The 18,852-nt window shown below is 44.7% G+C and overlaps 1 protein-coding gene across 3 annotated transcripts in view; it reads left to right on the forward strand.

Annotated features, from left to right (window-relative positions):
* Zfp1 (ZFP1 zinc finger protein) overlaps positions 1-18,852 on the forward strand; it is a 32,631-nt gene that overhangs the window by 5,103 nt on the left and 8,676 nt on the right. For all 3 annotated transcript variants that reach the window (XM_076915904.1, XM_076915905.1, XM_034522127.2), the window contains exon 2: positions 10,167-10,221. In XM_076915904.1, the coding sequence (XP_076772019.1) occupies positions 10,207-10,221 (15 nt within the window). In that variant the 5' untranslated portion in view covers positions 10,167-10,206. The remainder of the gene's footprint in view (positions 1-10,166; positions 10,222-18,852) is intronic.

Genomic DNA, 18,852 nt, shown 5'->3' on the forward strand with positions numbered 1-18,852 from the left:
GGCAAAGGGGACATATGGCTACCTGTGGCACCTGTCAGCTTATCAAAGCCCATGATGGCCTCCAGGCCCCCTCAGTATCTATCATAAGTGCCTGTTATATGCTGCATAGTCCATCTTAGTGTCCTCACCCTTCTCACCGTCCCAGGTTCCCTTCCTCCCAGACACAGGGCTGGGAGTAGTTTTAGAGCTCAGCTGAGGCACTGGGGCATGTCTAGGTGCCCAAGCTGAGTTTTATTTGTGAATGGGTATGTGCAACCAGCCCTCCGTGTTTGTCAGTTCTACCTCTGCGACCTCAGCTCTTTCTTCTTTTTATGTTGGCAGGATTCCCCTGCCCCTGCTATTCTCATTATGCTCTCTTTGTTCTCTGTCCCTTGCTGTTCCTTCTTCCCCCACAGATAGCCCTGCCCGTGTCCAGTCTGTTTCTCTTTCTCTCTTCTCTAGACTCCTCCAGATGCCTCTGTGTATTTTCTCTCTTATGCACGATAAAAACTTTCCCCTGATAACGGTGCAGTCATGTTGGCAGCTTCTGTATTGCACCCCCTGGCACACAAAGGTGAAGTTTGAGCTGCAGTGAAGATCCCAGGATGTTGGAGATGGCAGGATTGAGGGACTCAGCTGAAGAAAGTTGTATGCATGGAGTTGAGCTGGTCTGAGACAGGAGCTACATGAGCTGCAGGTGGCAGAGCTGCAGGGGTAGGAGTGAGTTTGGAGCCTGGGTGATATCATCACAAGTCAGATGCTGGGCATGTTGTGGGGTCTGGCAAAAACCCCAGGACACAACAAGTTTTCTTTTCTTTCTTTCTTTCTTTCTTTCTTTCTTTCTTTTTTTTTTTTTTTTCGAGACAGGGTTTCTCTGAGTAGCCTTGGCTGTCCTGGAACTCACTCTGTAGACCAGGCTGGCCTCGAACTCAGAAATCCGCCTGCGTCTGCCTCCCAAGTGCTGGGATTAAAGGTGTGGGTCACCACTGCCCGGCCACACCAAGTTTTCTTAACCAGAGCAACTTTGTTGATTTGAACAACAAACCATCCAGGGATGCAGCACGGACTTGGGAGCTGATATTGCTACCCCCACTCTTCTGATTGAACAGGTCTTAAGCTCAAAATCCACATTCAACATGGGTGAGACAGATCAAAACCATAAGCAGGTGGGCCATCTAATATTACAGGAAAGGGAACGATAGCAGGTTGGCTTCTTAATAATAGGTTTCTGGGATCAGGGAGTAAGAAATGAGTCATGGTTTCTGTGGTTGGAACATGGAAGGAATTGGAGAATAAAAGAAACAGAACACAGCTGTGCTCTTGGCTTGACCTTAAATGATATTCAAGCCCTAGCAAATGGGTGGCTGGCATAGAGGGCAGCACTCACTCCAGGCATCATCTTTCATCCCCTACACCCTGTTTTTATGTGAGTAGATCAAATCGTTGATCATCTTCTGTATACAAAGGGTTATATTGTGTTCTCATGACCATAAGTTTAATAGATCCTCTTCGTTCTTGAATGAGGTTAATGAGGGTGTTGCTTCTGCATCCTAGGAGGAGCGGTGAAAACAGAAGAGTCAGAGGACCAACGAGGGCCATAATAGAGTTTTTTAGCCTGGGAGGCCAATTAAACACGTTTTGGAAACAGTTCTAGGACCATTGTCTTTCTTGCTCTCTCTATATTAGATTTTGTTTGACCTTGGCTCAAGCATCCCTGATGACTCCAGAGTGACTAACATAGAAACAACAAGCCTCTTCCACAGCCATGCAGAGTCCCGTTTTCTGTAGAATAGTAACTCTAATCTTCTGTTCTGAAGGGTTACTTCAGCTGTAGAGTCCGTCTGGTTCTCTAGTTGGATTGTGAAATGCAGGTGTCCCAGGTCTTTATCCTTTTGCCTGGGGTAAGAAAAATGATGAGCAGGTTGTAGCAGGAGTGTTTGCTAAACCACTTTGTGCCCAGAAGCTATCTGTGGATCCATGAATGAAAGACAGACAGACAGACAGACAGACAGACACACACACACACACACACACACACACACACACACACACACACAAGCTTATTTTTAAAATGCCTTGACTACCTCAAAGGCTGGGCACTCTAGCCGCCAGCAGCTACGGGTAACCGGGTTCACCTGAAAGGAAGGCTAGGAATGAAAGGGGAATGGAGGTCGAGAGAAAACATGGGGCCAAGACAACGTATTCTGATCAAGGCTCAAAGTTTAATATTTTGCTTTCACATATATAGGGGAAAGCCCCTTTCCCCCCCCCCCCCAGTCTTTTCTTTGTTTCAGCTAAGTGGCTGGGTGAGGGGATAGCAGCCGGAAGGGTCAAGGTAAACTCAGGGGTCAAGGCAAGCTCAGCAGGCAGCCCATTCTAGCTCCTGTAGCAGACTGCAGGTCTGCAGGAGGCAATGCCTCCTATGTCTAATTGTTTTGGTCTACTGTGGTAGCTAGTTCAGGCCTGCTCAAGGCTGTGGGGGAGGGCACAGGGCACTCCTAAACCTTCCCTTGGTACCCCAGGCCCAATGGGGATGTGGCCAGTGACCACTTACCTGAAATCTCACATGGCTGGTTGGCTTTATCTCCTGTCACTCCTGCATCCCATCCTTCTACCCTGAGTCATGGCGATTCTCTCTGTTCTTCTCTGTCCTACCTGTGCAACTCTTAAGTGGCCTGTGCCCAGCCATTGGCTGTTGCCATCTTTATTGATCAAAAGCCAGTTGGAGCTGGGCAGTGGTGGTGCACGCCTTTAATCCCAGCACTTGGAAACCCTGTCTCCTAAAACAAAAACAACAACAACAAAAAAACCCAGTTGGGGACAGTGACCTTCAGCATCTGGACATGCAGAGTCCCAATTGAATCAAAGCATTAGAACCAATCTCCAACAGCAGACAGGCAATCGGTGATGCCAAAGGTGCATGCAAACCAAGTAGTAGTGGGGCGTTTTAGCCAGCTTTGCCTGTCCAGGGGTGCAGAATCAATGAGGCATGTTCCCTGTCCTTGCACATCCTCTAGTATGAGGGAAGCATGAGGACCATGGGCAGTTTTTTGTTTGTTTGTTTGGTTTTTGTTTTTTGAGACAGAGTTTCTCTGTATAGCCCTGGCTGACCTGGAACTCACTCTGTAGACCAGGCTGGCCTCGAACTCAGAAATCCACCTGCCTCTGCCTCCCAAGTGCTGGGATTAAAGGTGTGCACCACCACTGCCCGACCCATGGGCAGTTTTTGGCCATCTGGTGTGAAGGAATTTGCGGGATGTTAGTTATATTGGGCCCAAGAGTGACTAAAGTTGCTATCCCCATTTAATAAGCAGGTCTTAAATGTAAGCAAAGCCAGCAATCTTTCCTTTAAGTTGTGGATGAATCATGTTTAGGTTAAGCAAAGGTAGCAGTCAGGGTGTCAAATAGGGGTTCTTTAAGTTCTTGTTCAACAGGTGACAATTCTGACACAGGAATCTGACCTCCAGGCCCTGATTTATGGCTGTCAGCCTCTGGTTCTGGGGTTGCCAGGGGCACAGACTCTAGTTTTGGTCTGGGTAGCCAGTGGATGAAGATCTTCCTAGTTGGCCTATTTGGGTTAGGGAACAGCCTAAAGGGCTGTCTTTGGATATTAGATTCAGTCCCAGGTCTCGGCCTGTCTGATATTTTCTGACACCCCAGTTCTGTCCTTTGTCCCAGATGTCTCCTGGAGGGAACACATCCCAAGTTTTTAAGGTTATGGTTATAGGCTTACAGTAACTGGGAGCCTTGCAAATTCTGTCGGCCTCTATGGTAGTGGAGATGTAAGGATCATTGTCTTGGGACCAGGAAGACCAAGTCTCACACCCCAGTTTTTACAGTGATACCATTTTGCTCACAGTTCGATTCACAGGACATGCATAAAAAGATGATCCCCATAAAGACCTTTCAAACTCCAAGTCTCTACAACTATACCAGGTAGTTCTAGCTCCTGAGGCCCAGGATAATGAGACACTGGGGCTGGCCCTATAGTTTCCAATAATGCACAGAGATGGGCTTAAAGCTAGATGACTCATTAGGGTACACTGAGCACCCTGGTTATAATGGAACTTGTTTGAGTGTTCAGTACTTCCCAGTCATAAACCTTAAGGTGATAAAAGTTGGGGCTAGACAGGGACTTGAAAACCCAACAGAAAAGAATCAAGATTTGGCCAGTCGTAGCTTTAGTAGGTCTCACTGAATAGTCCATCAGTGGGTCTTCAAGGGGTTTTCTTCCTCTGGCACTGCCCTCGGGTGTGAATGATGAATCCAGAAGTGAATTCCATCAACCTTGACAGCCATCAGTGTGATCAGATGATAATACTGTACTAGGATCCTTCAAATAGACAGTCGGAGATGCCATTTAGCCCTGAAGGTGGACTGAATGAATGCATTTTATATCAAGAAATGGCCACAAGCCTATAGGGACAAGAGTCAGAAGGTGTGGCTTACAATATGTTTGTTGGGTTGACAAGTGGTAGACTTGTTCTAGTTAATACCGCCAACTAGACTGTTGAGGTTTGGTCTTTTGCTATGTATTATAATGCTAAGTACTGGCCCTGGTTGCCTCAGAAAATCTGCCTGTTCACCAAGTAAACCTTAGTCCTTAATTTAAAACTATTGGTTGAATAAAGATGCCTATAGTTGGGCAGAAGAAAGGTAGGTGGGGTTTTGATTCTAGATTATCAGTTGCCTCATGCTCCTGCTACCATGACTTTTCTGTCATGATGGCCTGTACCAAAATGTGAGCCCAGGTAAACCCTTCTTTAAGTTGCTTTTGTCAGGTAGTTACATTAATGAGAAAAGCAACCAATACTCTACATGCTAAAATGTAGGTTCCTGATGTTAGTGCAAAACCAAGGTGTGAAGGCATCAGGGCCCAGATTAAAGAGTCAGGTGTACATCTGTGAGTTCAAGGCCAGCTTGGTTTACAGAGCCAGTCAGGACAGCCAGGCTTAATTTGTCTCAAACAAAATAAAACAAAAAGAATTATGTTGGAATTTTGGTGGGGATTACCTTGAATCTGTATATTGTTTTTGGTAGGATGGCCATTTTTACTATGTTAATTCCATCAGTCCATGAGCATGGGAGATCTTTCCATCTTCTGGTATCTTCTTCATTTTTTTTCTTCAAAGACTTGAAGTTTTTTACTTGAAGTCTTTCACTTGCTTGGTTAGAGTTACCCCAAGATGTTTTATATTGTCTGTGGCTATTGTGAAGGATAATGTCTCCCTGATTTCTTTCTTGGTTTATTTGTCATTTGTATATCACAGGGCTATTGATTTTTTTTTTTTTCCCCGAGACAGGGTTTCTCTGTGTAGCCCTGGCTGTCCTGGAACTCACTCTGTAGACCAGGCTGGCCTCGAACTCAGAAATCCTCTGCCTCTGCCTCCCAAGCACTGGGATTAAAGGCGTGTGCCACCACTGCCCGGCCCTTTCTAACCTTTTAATAATCATCTAGCTGTTGTTTGGACAAGTCAGTGGGCAGATTGTTGTCAGAACTAAGTTCCCAGCAGAAGAAAATATCTGAGCTTTAGCTGATGTACCCAGACCAGGGCCTTGTGTTGACTCAACCACATCACCATCATTAGCAGACAGAGTAGTTATTGGCTCCACTCTCCTGATGCTCAGAGACAAACAAGAATAATTCACAGTACAAGCTTCCTTTTTCTGATTTTGGGATAACATCTGTCACAGACAAAGTAAAAGTGAAGACTTCACTAGCAAAGCCAAGAATGCAAACACAAGGCAAAGGTGGCCCTGCAGTGGTGGCGCACGCCTTTAATCCCAGTGCTTGGGAGGCAGAGGCAGAGGATTTCTGAGTTCGAGGCCAGCCTGGTCTACAGAGTGAGTTTCAGGACAGCCAAGGGCTACACAGAGAAACCCTGTCTCAAAAAAAAAAAAAAAAAAAAAAAAAAAATAATGAAAGAAATAAAGAAAAAAAAAAAAACAAAAAAAAAAAAAAAAAAAAAACCAAGGCAAAGGTGAGCCAATCGATTCCTCAAGAAAGGTCAGGAGATGCTGTGAATATCCACACAGGTCCTTGCCATGTGGGACCTAATGCTCATGCCTTGCCTTAGAGAGCAGTCTGCATTACACTCTTGCACCTTTCCCAGCAGAGGCTTGGTCACCTCTACCTTTGTGTTTGGGGCATAAGTGTTAAGAATTGGCACACCGTTTTGGTGATTTTTGCTTTGAGTATGTAGTGTCCTTTTGATTCATTTGGGGTAGAAGTCTATTCTGTTAGATATTAGAATGGCTACACTAGCTTACTTCTTGGCTTCATTTGTTAGAAAAGTCTTTTTTCCAACCCTTTACTCTGAGGTGATGTCAACGCTTGATTTTGAGGTGTGTTTCTTGTATCCAGCAGAAGAGTGGATCCTGTTTTTGCATCCTTTCTGTTAGTCTATATCTTTTTATTGGGGAATTGAGAGAGATCACCGACTCATGATTAATTCTTGTTATTTTGTTGGTGGTGGTAGTAGCAATGTGTGTGCTTCCCACTTCTGCCTTTGCTGGTATGAGATTATCATGGATATGGTTAAGTTCCTTGGGTTGGAGTTTTCTTTCTACTATCCTATGTAGGGTTGGATCTGTAGATAGATATTATTTAAATTTGATTTTATCATGAAATGTTTTCTCCATTTTGTTAGTTGAAAGTTTTGTTGGGCATAGTAGCCTGGGTTAGCATCTGGTCTCTTAGAGTCTGCAGGACATTTGTCCAGGTCCTTCTGGCATTTAGAGTCTCAATTGAGAAGAAGTTGGGTCTAATTCTAATAGGTCTTCCTTTATATGTTACTTGTTCTTGTCCCCTTGTAGCTTTGAATATTCTTTATTTGTTCTGTATGTTTAGTGTTTTGCTTATTATGTGGCAAGCAGACTTCCTTTTCCGGCCCATCTATTTGGTGTTCTATATGCTTCTTGCATCTTGGAATATTTTCTGGGGGTGGGAGGGCTGGAGAGATGGCTCAGTAATTAAGAGCACTGACTGCTCTTCCAGAGGTCGAAAGTTCAATTCCCATCAACCACATGGTAGCTCACAACCATCTGTAATGGGATCCGGTGTCCTCTTCTGGTGTGTCTGAAGACAACTACAGTGCACTCATGTATAAAATAAATCTAAAAAACAAACAAAATATTTTCTGGGCCTTTGAGCTGGGTTTCTTCTCCTTCCTCTATACCTATTCTTAGGTTTTGTCCTAGATTTCCTGGATGTTTTGTTTTAGGAATTTTTTAGATTTAATATTTTCTTTGACTGATGTATCTATTTCTTCTGTTGTATCTTCAGTGCCTGGGATTCTCTCTTCTGTCTCTTGTATTCTATTGGTGATGCTTGCATCTGTAGTTCATGTTCACTTACCTAGACTTTCCTTTCCGGAATTCCCTCAGGTTGTGTTTTCTCTGTTGCTTCTATTTCTGTTTTCAGGTCTTGAACACTTTTTAACTGTTTATTTTTCTTAGTTTTCTTTAAGGGATTTACTCATTTCCTCTTTAAGGACCTCTGTCATCTTCATAAAGTTGGTTTTAAGGTTTTTTTTTTTTTTTTTTTTTTTTTTGTGCTTCAGCGTTGTTGGAATTTTTTTGGATTCTGTTTCCTCTCTGGTCTTCTGGCCTGTGTGACCTATGATTAAACAAGGAGTCCCTGCCAAAGTTGGGGACTGGACTTCTGGCAGCTGGTCTGATCTCTTTTTTTTTTTTTTTTTTTTTTTTTTTTTTTTTTTGGTTTTTCGAGACAGGGTTTCTCTGTGTAGCCCTGGCTGTCCTGGAACTCACTCTGTAGACCAGGCTGGCCTCGAACTGGTCTGATCTCTTGTTGAACGGGAGTGGGGTATGTGTTTCTGCCTGAGTTGGGGGCAGAAATTCTGTCGTCCGTGTGACTTCTGGTCCAGGAGGAAGGTGTCTGCACTAGAGAGCTGGGATGTCAAGGAGGAGGGGGGAGGGACAGGGTGGGTGGCCTAGCTGGTCTTCTGGCAGGTGTAGCCTGTGGGTGGACTGAGGGTGTCTGCCCAAGGGATCCAAGAGTATAGGTGTGGTCCTTGGGCAGGGTAGGCAGGCTGGGGAGTGGGCAGCCTACCTAGGCATCTGGTAGGTGTGGCCTGTGATGAGGCAGAGGATGTCTGCCTGAGGGAGCAGAGAGCTGGGGCAAGGGACGCAAGTGGCTGGTCCATCTGATTTCTAGCCGGTATAGCATGTGGTTGGGAAGCCCATGTCCTTTATTTAATATTAGTTTTTGTTTATATGAGTTTGTCTTGTATGTAGCTCAATGTGTGCTGGTGCCTGCAGAGGCTAGAAGAGGGCACCATATCCCCTGGAGTTGGTATTGGGGTGGTTGTGAATGTCTGGCATGGGTGATGGGAACTGAACTCCAGGCCTCTGGAAGAGCAGGAAATGCTCTCAATTCTTGAGTGTCTTTTCACCCTCCTTTTTTTCTTTCTTTTTTTTTATCATTAAAAGAAAAAGTTTATGTGATGGGTGTTTTGTCTGCATGTATGTCTGCGTATCAGTTGTGTGCCTGGCACCTGAGGGATCTCGTGGAACTGGAGTTACAGACAGTTGTGATGTGCCATGTGGGTGCTGGGAAGTGAACCCTGGTCCTCTGGAAGAGCAGTGAATGTTCTTAAGCCAACTCTCTAGTTCCCAAAGGGGTGGAAAATAATATCTGCAGCAACTGTAATAATGTGTCCTGGATCATTCTAGATATTGGTAATTTGTGTCTTCATTGCTTCATTTTTAGATTTTTGTTTGGTTGGGCAAGGTCTTGCCACGTAGCCAGGCTGGCCTGGAACTTGTGATCCTGCCATAGCCGGTTGAGTACTACCACACCACCACACCAGCTGCTTTCCCTTTTCTTGGCCAGGTGGTGCTACTGAGTTTTCTTCGGAGCAGCTTTGGCTCTGCTGCATTTCTCCACATTTCCTGTTTGAGATTGGTTTCTGCTCTCATCTCATGGCTTCCTCCTGGGGCTCGCACTAACAAGGTTAGGGTGGGACCTGGGGTGGGAATGAGCTCAGGTCCTTAACTTCATTTATCGTATCTCATCCCTGAAGTTCCAACACTTGGTAGCCTGAGGCAGGAGGATCATGAATTTGAGGTTAGCTTAGGCTAGATGATGACACCCTATCTCAAAAAGATAAGTAGAAGGAACAGGTTAGTACAGAAACTCTCTCTTACTGCTTTAGTTGCTCTTTCTTAGGTATTCTCATTGTTACTTAATTCCTTGCTGCGAGCTGTTTTAAGGACCCAATCAAGACCTCAAGCACGCTAAGAATTCTTTGTTTCAGTGGCAAATGCCTGCAAGAAACAGGTCAAAAGAGGATTTATTGTGGCTCCTGGTTTGAGTAAATGGCCTCTTGATCGATCCTTTCTTTTTAAGTCTAAAGTGTTATTGAACATCACGGCAGTGGGAAGTGTGTTAGACTCAGCTGTCTCTTCTCACTTCCTAGCAACCATGAAGCAGGAAGACAGGAAGGGGCTGGAGACAGGGTTTATCTCCTAGGGCTTGCCTTGGCAACCTGTTTCCTCTAATCCCACCCTCTATTTTCCACTAAGGCCACCACAAAAGTCCACTGGGGATTAATCTATGGATGAAGGGGGGGCCCTCACGATTCAGTCACTTGTCAGTGATTGAATGTGGGTGTGGGGGGATCTGAGGGCCAAGCCTTTGACTCCTGAGCCTTTCAGGGGCTCACCTCATACCAGACCTTGACAGCCACAGAGCTATACTCCCAAGCCCTTAGCACTTTTTCCTTTTTTTTTTTTTCCTTGTAATTTCCATCTTTGCTGAAGTTTCTTATTTCTTCATTCATATTTGCCTTTTAAAGACTAGTGTGGGAATCATAGTTGCTTTAAATTACTGACAGCCTCAGGAGTTGGGGGTTCTGAGTTCTGTTTGTCTCTTGGTGGTAGGCTTTTTTTTTCATTTTTGAGACAGGGTTTCTCAGTGTCCTGGAACTCAATCGCACTCACGAAGATCTGCTTGCCTCTGCCTCCTGAGCATGTGCCACTATCCGTGGCTGATGGGTCCTGCCTTTGTGTGTGTTTCATCACGATCGGTTGAAGGCAGGTATTGCCAGCATGCTTTTTCTGAAGAGGGGGTGGTATGTAGTTAGGGGTGTGTAGGCCGAGCAGATCATTCTGGGTATCAAGGAGGTCAGATCTGTAATAACAAGGTTCCTTTTCTTTTCTTCCAGTTGTGCCTTTGTGCTTCTGTGCCTTTACCCAACGCAGAAAATGATGGGGTCCCAGGTAAGTTGTTTGCATAGTACTCATTTGGTTTTTCATCTCACTTTTGGCATGTTATACTTACAGAAAATGAACTAGAAAGCTGGCTCAGTGGATGAAGGCCCTTGCTGCACCTTAGTGTGGATCATACGGGGTTTGCCCACACCAGTACTGGTGCTATAAAGGGCAGACATGAGAGGATTGTTCAAGCTTTCTAGAAGTCTAACTCCATGGTCAGTGAGAACCCCTCTGTCCTTGACATTTTGGGGTTCCCTTGTGTTTTAAGGGGCTGACAGAAAAGTTCTTGTGCAGTATAGGCAACTCTCGAACTCGCTATGTGTTTAGAGCAGTCATTCATGACCTTCCTAAAAACATGAATTATGTACACAGTGTTCTGCTTACATATATGCTTGCACACCAGAGGAGGGCGCCAGATCCCACTATAGATGGTTGTGAGCCACCAAGTAGTTGCTGGGAATTGAACTCAGGACCTCTGGGCAATCAGTGCTCTCAACCTCTGACCCATCTCTCCAGCCCTTTAATACTGCCTTTTAATACATACAGTTCCAAATCTTGAGGTGACCCCCACAACCATAAAATTATTTTTGTTGCCACTTCATAATTAATTTTGCTACTGTAAGTTATTTAGTGTAAAAATTATGTAAATATCTGTGGTCTTGGGCAACCCCGTGAGTCATTTGACCCGCCATCCATGGGGGGGTGACACACGGGTTGACAACCACTGATGTAGATGGTGACCCTGAGTTTCTGATCTGCCTCTCTCCCAAGGTTTGGGATTACAGGTATGTGTCACTGTCCCTGGTCCACGCTGTGGGGGATGGAACCTAGGTTTTGTATTTGCTAGGCAAGCATTCTACCAAGTGAGCTGCATTCCCAGTCCACAGTGTATTAGTCAGTTCTGAAAAGACATCTTAATTGCTTCCCAGCTTTGACAATGAGTATACAGGTTTTTTTGTTTTGTTTTGTTTTGTTTTTGTGGAAGGATAATTTTTCAGCTCATTTGAGTGGATATCAAGGATTGCTGGACCACACAGTAAAAACATGACTAATTTTGTAAGAAACTATTAAACTATCTTCCAAGTGGCTACACCACCTTGCATTCCCAGAATCGGTTAGTGAGAATGTGCTTCCAGATCCTCACCAGCATTGGCATGGCCAGGATTCTAGATTTGTTCACTTTGATGAATACATAGCAGTTTCTTGTTATAATATTCAATTCCCTGGTACTCTCCCCACCTTCGTGTGTGGAAGTGACCTATGTGTGCTCTGTTGCTTATTTTTTAGTCAGGAGGTTTGAGTTTTAAGAATTATTTGTACATGGTAAGTACTTTTTTTTTTTTTTTTTTTGAGACATTATGTCACCCAGCTGTCCTGGAGCTCACTATGTAGGCCAGACTGGCCTCAAACAGAGATCCTCCTGCCTCTGCCTCCTCTCCCAAGTGATGAGACTAAAGATGTGCCACCATACTTGGCTACTTTAAATTCTCAAATTCTAGTCAGGCATGGTGGTCCATTCTTTGTCAACTTGACACACAATCGTTTGTCCTTATATCATGCTTAATTTCCAAATGAAAACAAATACCAGGTCATAATTGTGTCTAACATGATAGAACTATCTCAGGTACACTGCAGACACATTTATAAATTTCAGTATAGGTGGCAGAGTCTCTTGTGGGACATTATTTTAGTATCTCTACCTTAGATAATCACTGATAATTGCTGATACATTACATAGTAAAGAAAATAAGGAAAAAACAAAAACACATTTTTTTTCAAAAACACATTCTTAACAAAATATGACAGAAACACTCAAGTCAATCAAAATTCTTCCTGCAACTACACATTCTTAACAAAATATGACAGAAACACTCAAGTCAATCAAAATTCTTCCTGCAATTGGTCATGTGGCCTTAGCTGGTATTTATCACTGCTTTCCTCTACTATTCAGTTGTATTTCCTCCACCCTCAGCAAGCAGGGTGGCTCTCTTCCTAGAGGAGTGACTCAAACTTTCATTCCTGAGGGGAATGTTCCCTTCGTCATCCTGCCTGGGTTAGGTTGTTGTAGTTTCCCATTGACTTTCATCACAGGACATGGTAACAACAAGAGAGGCCCTAAAGGCTCTCCTCCACTCCAGACATATTTTTTCTTCCCTCCGTTGTGGAGGATCAATCCGATTTCCTCTTGGTAATCTGGACTAGTCACCTCTCCTAACACTGTTACTTCTTCCATAGTCTGTTGGCTTTGGGCATCGGAAGCCTTAAGGGGGAAGTCTGAGCTTCAGTTGAGTGAGATATTTGTTGTGTCTCATTGCAAGAACACTTCCCCCATCTGGAACCAGAACTTCTAGGCCAGGAGAATGTAAGGTCACAGGGACAGGAAGCAAAAAAATTCCTAGTGGGTGACTAGGGGTGACAGTAAGTGGAATTATCCCATTTTCTACTCCTTGATTCTGGATCTATAGATCTTGGCTATAGGAAAAACAGCATATATTGATCACTGATTCAAAGCATATACTGTCTTCAGGAGAACCCTGCCCAGCCCTCCATGCTGTTACCACCTACCTGGCACTATAACTGTGTCTTCAAAGGCCATTCCATTTTCCTGTTAGGCGAGCTGCTTCAGAATGCTGGGGAACCTGGTAGGTTCCCCACTGTCGTGCTTCTTTGGTTATGAAGTGAGTTCCTTAGTCAGAAACAATACTGTGTGGAAGACCATGATGGTGGATAAGGCATTCTGTAAGTCCACAGATGGTGGTTTTGGCAAAAGCTTTATGTGCAGGAAAGGGTAAATGTATAACCAAAATAAGTATCTATTCAAAACATTGTCCTTTTCACAGGGCAAGTGGTTCAATGTAGTCAATCTGTCACCAGGTCACTGGCTGGTCACCCCAGGTAATGGCACCATATCTGGGGCTCAGTATATTGATCTCTGCTGTTGGCAGATCTGATACTCAGCATCAGCTGTAGCCAGGTCAGCCTTGATGAGTGGACATTCATGTTGTTGAGGTATGCACCATAGCCACTTTGTTCATGTGCCCATTGGGGAATGACAGGGACTGCTGGGGAAAGGGGCTGACTATCCACAAGACAGGTCATCCTATCTGCTTGGTTACTGAATGCCTCCTCTGCTGAAGTCACCTTTTGATGGGCATTTACATGGAACACAAAAATCTTCACATCCTTCACCCATTTGGAGAGGTCTGTGCACATGCTTCTTCCTCACCAGTTCTTCAACCATGCTCTTTCCAAGTCCTGATCATCCAGCCAATCCATTGGCTACAGCCAGTGAATCAGTGAACAATTGTACATCTGGCCATTTTTCTTTCCAAACAAAATGTATGACAATGTGCACTGCCTGAAGTTCTGCCTACTGTGACAATTTGCCTTCACTGGTGTCTTTCAGATTTGTCACAGAGGGAGTTGTAATGTTGCAGCTGTCCACTTCTGGGTGGTACCTGCATAACGTGCAGAACCATCAGTAAACCAGGCCCTAGTCTTTTCTTCCTCAGTCAGCCAATCATAGGACACATGCCTGGCAGTAGATAGTATTGTAATGAGAGTAGAAACCATAGGCATTTGGACAATTTCATGCACCTTGTTTGTGCCTGATTGTGTGTATACCACTTCCATTTGATAATGGATTGCTGCTGTGCATGCTCTACTATGGCATGGTGTGGCAGATAATACCCAGCTCATGATGGGTGGCTGCTCGGGTCGCATGGTAACTTGGTAGCCCATTGTCAAATGTTCAGTTTTCTTTTTCTCTCTCTCTCTTTTTTTTTTTTTTTTTTTTTAAATTTATTTATATGTGTGTACACTGTCATGTCTTCAGACACACCAGAAGAGGGCATCAGATCCCATTACGGATGGTTGTGAGCCAGCATGTGGTTGCTGGGAATTGAACTCAGGACCTCTGGAAGAGCAGTCAGTGCTCTTAACTGCCGAGCCATCACTCCAGCCCCAAATGCAGACCAACAGCTGCAAAAGAATAGTTGTCTGCAGATAATGGTATATAGCCTTGCTCCAAAATCCCAACGGTCTCTTCTGTGAGTTACCTACAGGGGCCTGTCAAAGGCTCCAAACAGCATCCCTGTCTGCCACTGACAAGTCAGGTACCATCGGGTATGCTGGGTCATATGGTCCAAGTGGCAGAGCAGCCTGGACCTGTTGAAGAGCCCTCTGTTCCAGGCCCCACACAAAGCTAGTAGCTTTGAGTCACCTGATATATGGGTGGGAGTAATCCACCCAAGTGAGGAATGGGCTATCTACAGGATCCGAATAGATCTGCTAAACACTGTGCTTCTTTCTTGGTAGTGGGAGGGGCCACTGCAATAACTTATCCTTCACCTTAGAACAAATGTCTCTGCCTGTCCCATACCACTAGACTCCTAAGAATTTCACTGAGGTAGAAGGCCCTTGAATTATGGTTAGATTTATTTCCCATCTCTGATGTGCATATGTGTTACCAACAAGTCCAAAGTGGTTGCTACCTTTTGTTCACTCAGTCTAATCAGCATGATGTTATCAATATGTTGAACCTATATATTTTGTGAAATAGATGATCAAGATCCAATTGAAAGTTTCAGGCAGGTATGGTGGCAGATGCTAATCTCAGTTCTTTGGAGGCAGAAACAGCCAGATCTGAGTTTATAGCCATCCTGATCTTCAGAGCAATTTTTAGGACAGTCAGGCTACACAGAGAAACCTGACTGGGGGTGGGAGGATCCAGCTGAAAGAAATTGTTTCTGGTGGTCTTATCGACAGGTACTGAGAAAAAGGGGCATTTACTAAACCAATAATTACAAGCCATGTGCTAGGAGATAGATGTGTTAATCTGCTCAAGTAAGGACATCACCCCTGCATCTTTCAAGTCCTTTAAGGTAGCATGTGTGACTGGTTTTGATTTACTGACAGAGCCACCTCTAAAGGCTTCCAGTTAGCCTTTCCAGCCTTAACAGCCCTCACTCCACAGGCCAGGGAACCAATGTGAGAATGCTGCCAACTTCTAAGCATGTCTATCCCAGTTATACATTCTGGACCTGGGGAAGTTAACCAGAGGATGAGTTTGGGGACCCAGTTGGACTTTAGCCAAAACTCCACGACTCATCTGACCTTCATAAGCTCCGGCTTTAATTGGAGGACAACAATGTGTTGGGGGTTCCTGGAATCAGAACCAGTATCCAATAGACCCAGATAATCTGATTGCATCCTTTGCCCCTCCATACGGTTCCCCTTGTAAAAGACCACAGGTCCCTCTGGGGAAGGACGGGAAAGGCTAAGAGTAACATTTTTAGGCATTTTATCAAGGTCCTTCATCCATGGTCGTCTGGGTCTGCAGACTGGCTCAAGTATGGAAATCAGTTGATGGCCTGAGATCCCCTTTTGCCATGATTTTCTTTCATTTGTTAAGAGATTTTTGTTTTCCCGTTTATACAGCTGCTTTAAAAAAAAAAAATGCAGTAGGCTTCTTACCCATTTCCTGCCTGGAAGTACCATGATTAGCCAGTACCAAAGCTCCATATGAGTCACACCATTATAAAATTCACCTTTCCTGTGCTGACTACAGATTAGGCCGTTATGGACACTGCTCTGTGCTTCCCATCAGTACACTCACCTTGCCTTTAGTGACTCAGTGCTGCCACCTGCCGCTGCTCCTTGGGGGCCTGATTAAACTCAGGCCTGACCAGCCTGCATTTATTTAACTCATCCATTTGAGCAGCAGCGTCCCCAACCCTGAAGTCTGGCACAGGAGAGGGCAACGACAAAGCTTGTCAAATGTGCTGGTGCCTGTCTCACTGTTTGCATCTCACAGAATTAGTGAAGAGCATTAGTGATTAACTGAGTTACCAATAGCGGTGGTGTCACACTCAGATGTAAAAGCATTTCCTTTTGTAACAAGAGTGAGTGCAGATGGGAATTCCCTACATAGTGCTGTCTCGAGAGCCTGAATCTGTGCCTGCCTGAAGACTGCCGTGGGAATCTTGTCTCTCCTTGTGTTATGTAAAGTGGGGTCTGTATGTGTCTTATGTGTGGGAGTGGTATCTGTCCCGAACAAAGGGCTTTGCTCTGTCTTTATTGAGCAGCACAGAAAGCACCACATGGGAATGGCACACTTTACTGAAATTTTTGTTTTACAAGGGATTACATCCCTGATTCCAGCTGATACAGATAACACACATCATCAACCAAATATGATGGATTTTAGGAAGTTGTTTTCAGCTTCTGTACTTGCTTTCAGTAAATGGTACACGTGCATAGTATCCTGCTATGTAGTTGGTGTTGTCATGGAAACTGTATAGGTCCGGCTTACCTTGAAATCGTGGCCTTCCTACCTCAGCTTCCCAAGTTCTGGGATTACAGGTGGGCACAACCGTAGCAAATAACATCTTTTGAACTTACTAGAGCATAAAACTTCCTCATTTTCATTCTCCTAATGTTGAGAGGGGCATGGTGCCCACACCCTTAACCCAGCAGCACTCAGGGGCCAGAGGCAGGTACCCTCTGTAAATTCAGCCACAGATAGTGCTACACCATGAGACGGTCTCAGACCCTTTCTTTTGTGTGTGCTACAGCATCTGTGTTTTGGTTTTTAGGAGTTGGTTCTCTTCTTCCATCACATGGGTTCCAGGGATTGAACTCAGGTCGTCAGCATTGATGACTGGTTCACCACCGAGTCTTACTGCCAGCCCCCTTTCCTTATTCTTTGTCTAATAACAGTGTACACAATAAAGTACTACAGAGGGACGTCACTCAGCCAATAGTGTACCTGTCTTGCATCCTTGAGCTTGATCCCAGTACCCCTCCCACCCCAGAAAAGAAACGGTGTGTAGTGTGAGCTCTCTGTGCAGACCTGGGTTAAGAAGTGAGCTACCAGGCTGGGGAGATGGCTCAGTGGTGAAGGAGCACTGACTGCTCTTCCAGAGGTCCTGAGTTCAATTCCCAGCAACCACATGGTGGCTCACAACCATCTGTAATGGGATTCGATGCCCTCTTCTGGTGTGTCTGAAGAGAGTGACAGTGTGCTTACATACATAAAATAAATCTTCAAAAAATTAAAAACAAAAAGACACAAGTCCAAAAAAGAAGTGAGCTACCTGCTCCCTGTAATGCCAGCTCAGTTGAGCCCTTCTTGGGGAGCTTTTTTTGTTGTTGTTGTTTTGTTTTTGTTTTTGTTTTGTTTTGTTTTTGGTTGGTTTTTTTTTTTTTTTTTTGTTTTTTTTTGTTTTTTGTTTTTTGTTTTTTGTTTTTGTTTTTTGAGACAGGGTTTCTCTGTGTAGCTCTGGCTGTCCTGGAACTCACGCTGTAGACCAGGCTGGCCTCGAACTCAGAAATCCGCCTGCCTCTGCCTCCCAAGTGCTGGGATTAGCTTTTTTTTTTCTTAAGTTACATTTTAAATTTTTGTGTGCATGGGTGGGGGTTGGGGGACATGTGCTATAGCGTACATGTGGAGGTCGGAGGACAACCTGCAAGGGTCAGTTTTCTCCACCACATGGTGAGGAACTGTCTCCAGACATGACAGTAGCACCTTTACCCAGGTACCCATCTCATCAGCCCTTGTGTTCAGATTACATTAGCTGGTGGCAGTATAAGGGAGTCTTACTGACAGCAGTGTGGCACTCCTTAGCAATACTTACCTAAGCCATGGCTCATGGTCTAGCCTTAGCTTTCCCAAAAGCTCACTAAACCCTCATTTGGAAAGTCATTGACAAGGTCATGAGCAGCGTAGGAAGCACAGGGCTCAACGCTGTGGCGTCCGGCTGCGTCACAGTGTGCATCCAGTGCTCAGTGTTTGACGGGACTGCGACTGATGAAGCGGGTGCGGAGAGGGTGCTCGGTATTTTCTGCTTGTGGCTTTACCGCTTGACTGCCAGCTCTCGGGAGTTGGTTAGGAGCAGGCAGATTTGTTAGATGGATAGAGTGAGTGTCCTCACCTGATCCAAGGCAGCGTGGTGTGGAAGAGGAGGGAGAGAAATGTCCTTAGCACATGTCCAGGACAAACCAGAGCAAGTGCATGTAGAACATGCTTGTAGGCTTAGTTAAAACTGGTGCAGTGCCAGGGAGGATCTTGATGCTTGGCCTCAACATGCCTGCTTTCGGTTTTCCCGCCCTACACTAGAAGCAGTCTGGTATCATTAGAGTTACTTTATGGCAGTGGTTCTTAACCTGTAGGTCTCAACCCTTTTTGTGGGTCACATAGCAGATATCGGGTATTTAGGTACAATTCATAAGAATAGCAAAATTAGTTATGAAATAGCAACAAAATAACTATGGTTTGAGGTCACCACAACATGAGAAACTGCATTAAAGGTCATAGCATTAGGAGGGTTGGGAACCACTGTTCCATAGCTATGTAGTCCTGGCTGTCCTGGAAAACTCTGTGTGGACCAGGATGACCTCTAACTCAGAGATCCACCTGCCCTGCCTTCCGAGTTCTGGGATTAAAGCTGTGTACCAGGCTTCAGTGCATTTTTCAGGGGTTCCCTGAGAAAGGATGAGAAATACACTTCAGACCTTGTGTTTTTGAAAGGTCTTCATTTCCCTTTGTCATTTGATGTAGGCCTCTGCATCAGTGTGGATTTGTCTCTTTCTAGTTTTATTTTTGATCCCTGATTAGATTGAAATTTGTTATGTAGG

The sequence above is a fragment of the Arvicanthis niloticus genome, chromosome 18, assembly GCF_011762505.2.
Source record: "Arvicanthis niloticus isolate mArvNil1 chromosome 18, mArvNil1.pat.X, whole genome shotgun sequence".
Classification (NCBI taxonomy): domain Eukaryota; kingdom Metazoa; phylum Chordata; class Mammalia; order Rodentia; family Muridae; genus Arvicanthis; species Arvicanthis niloticus.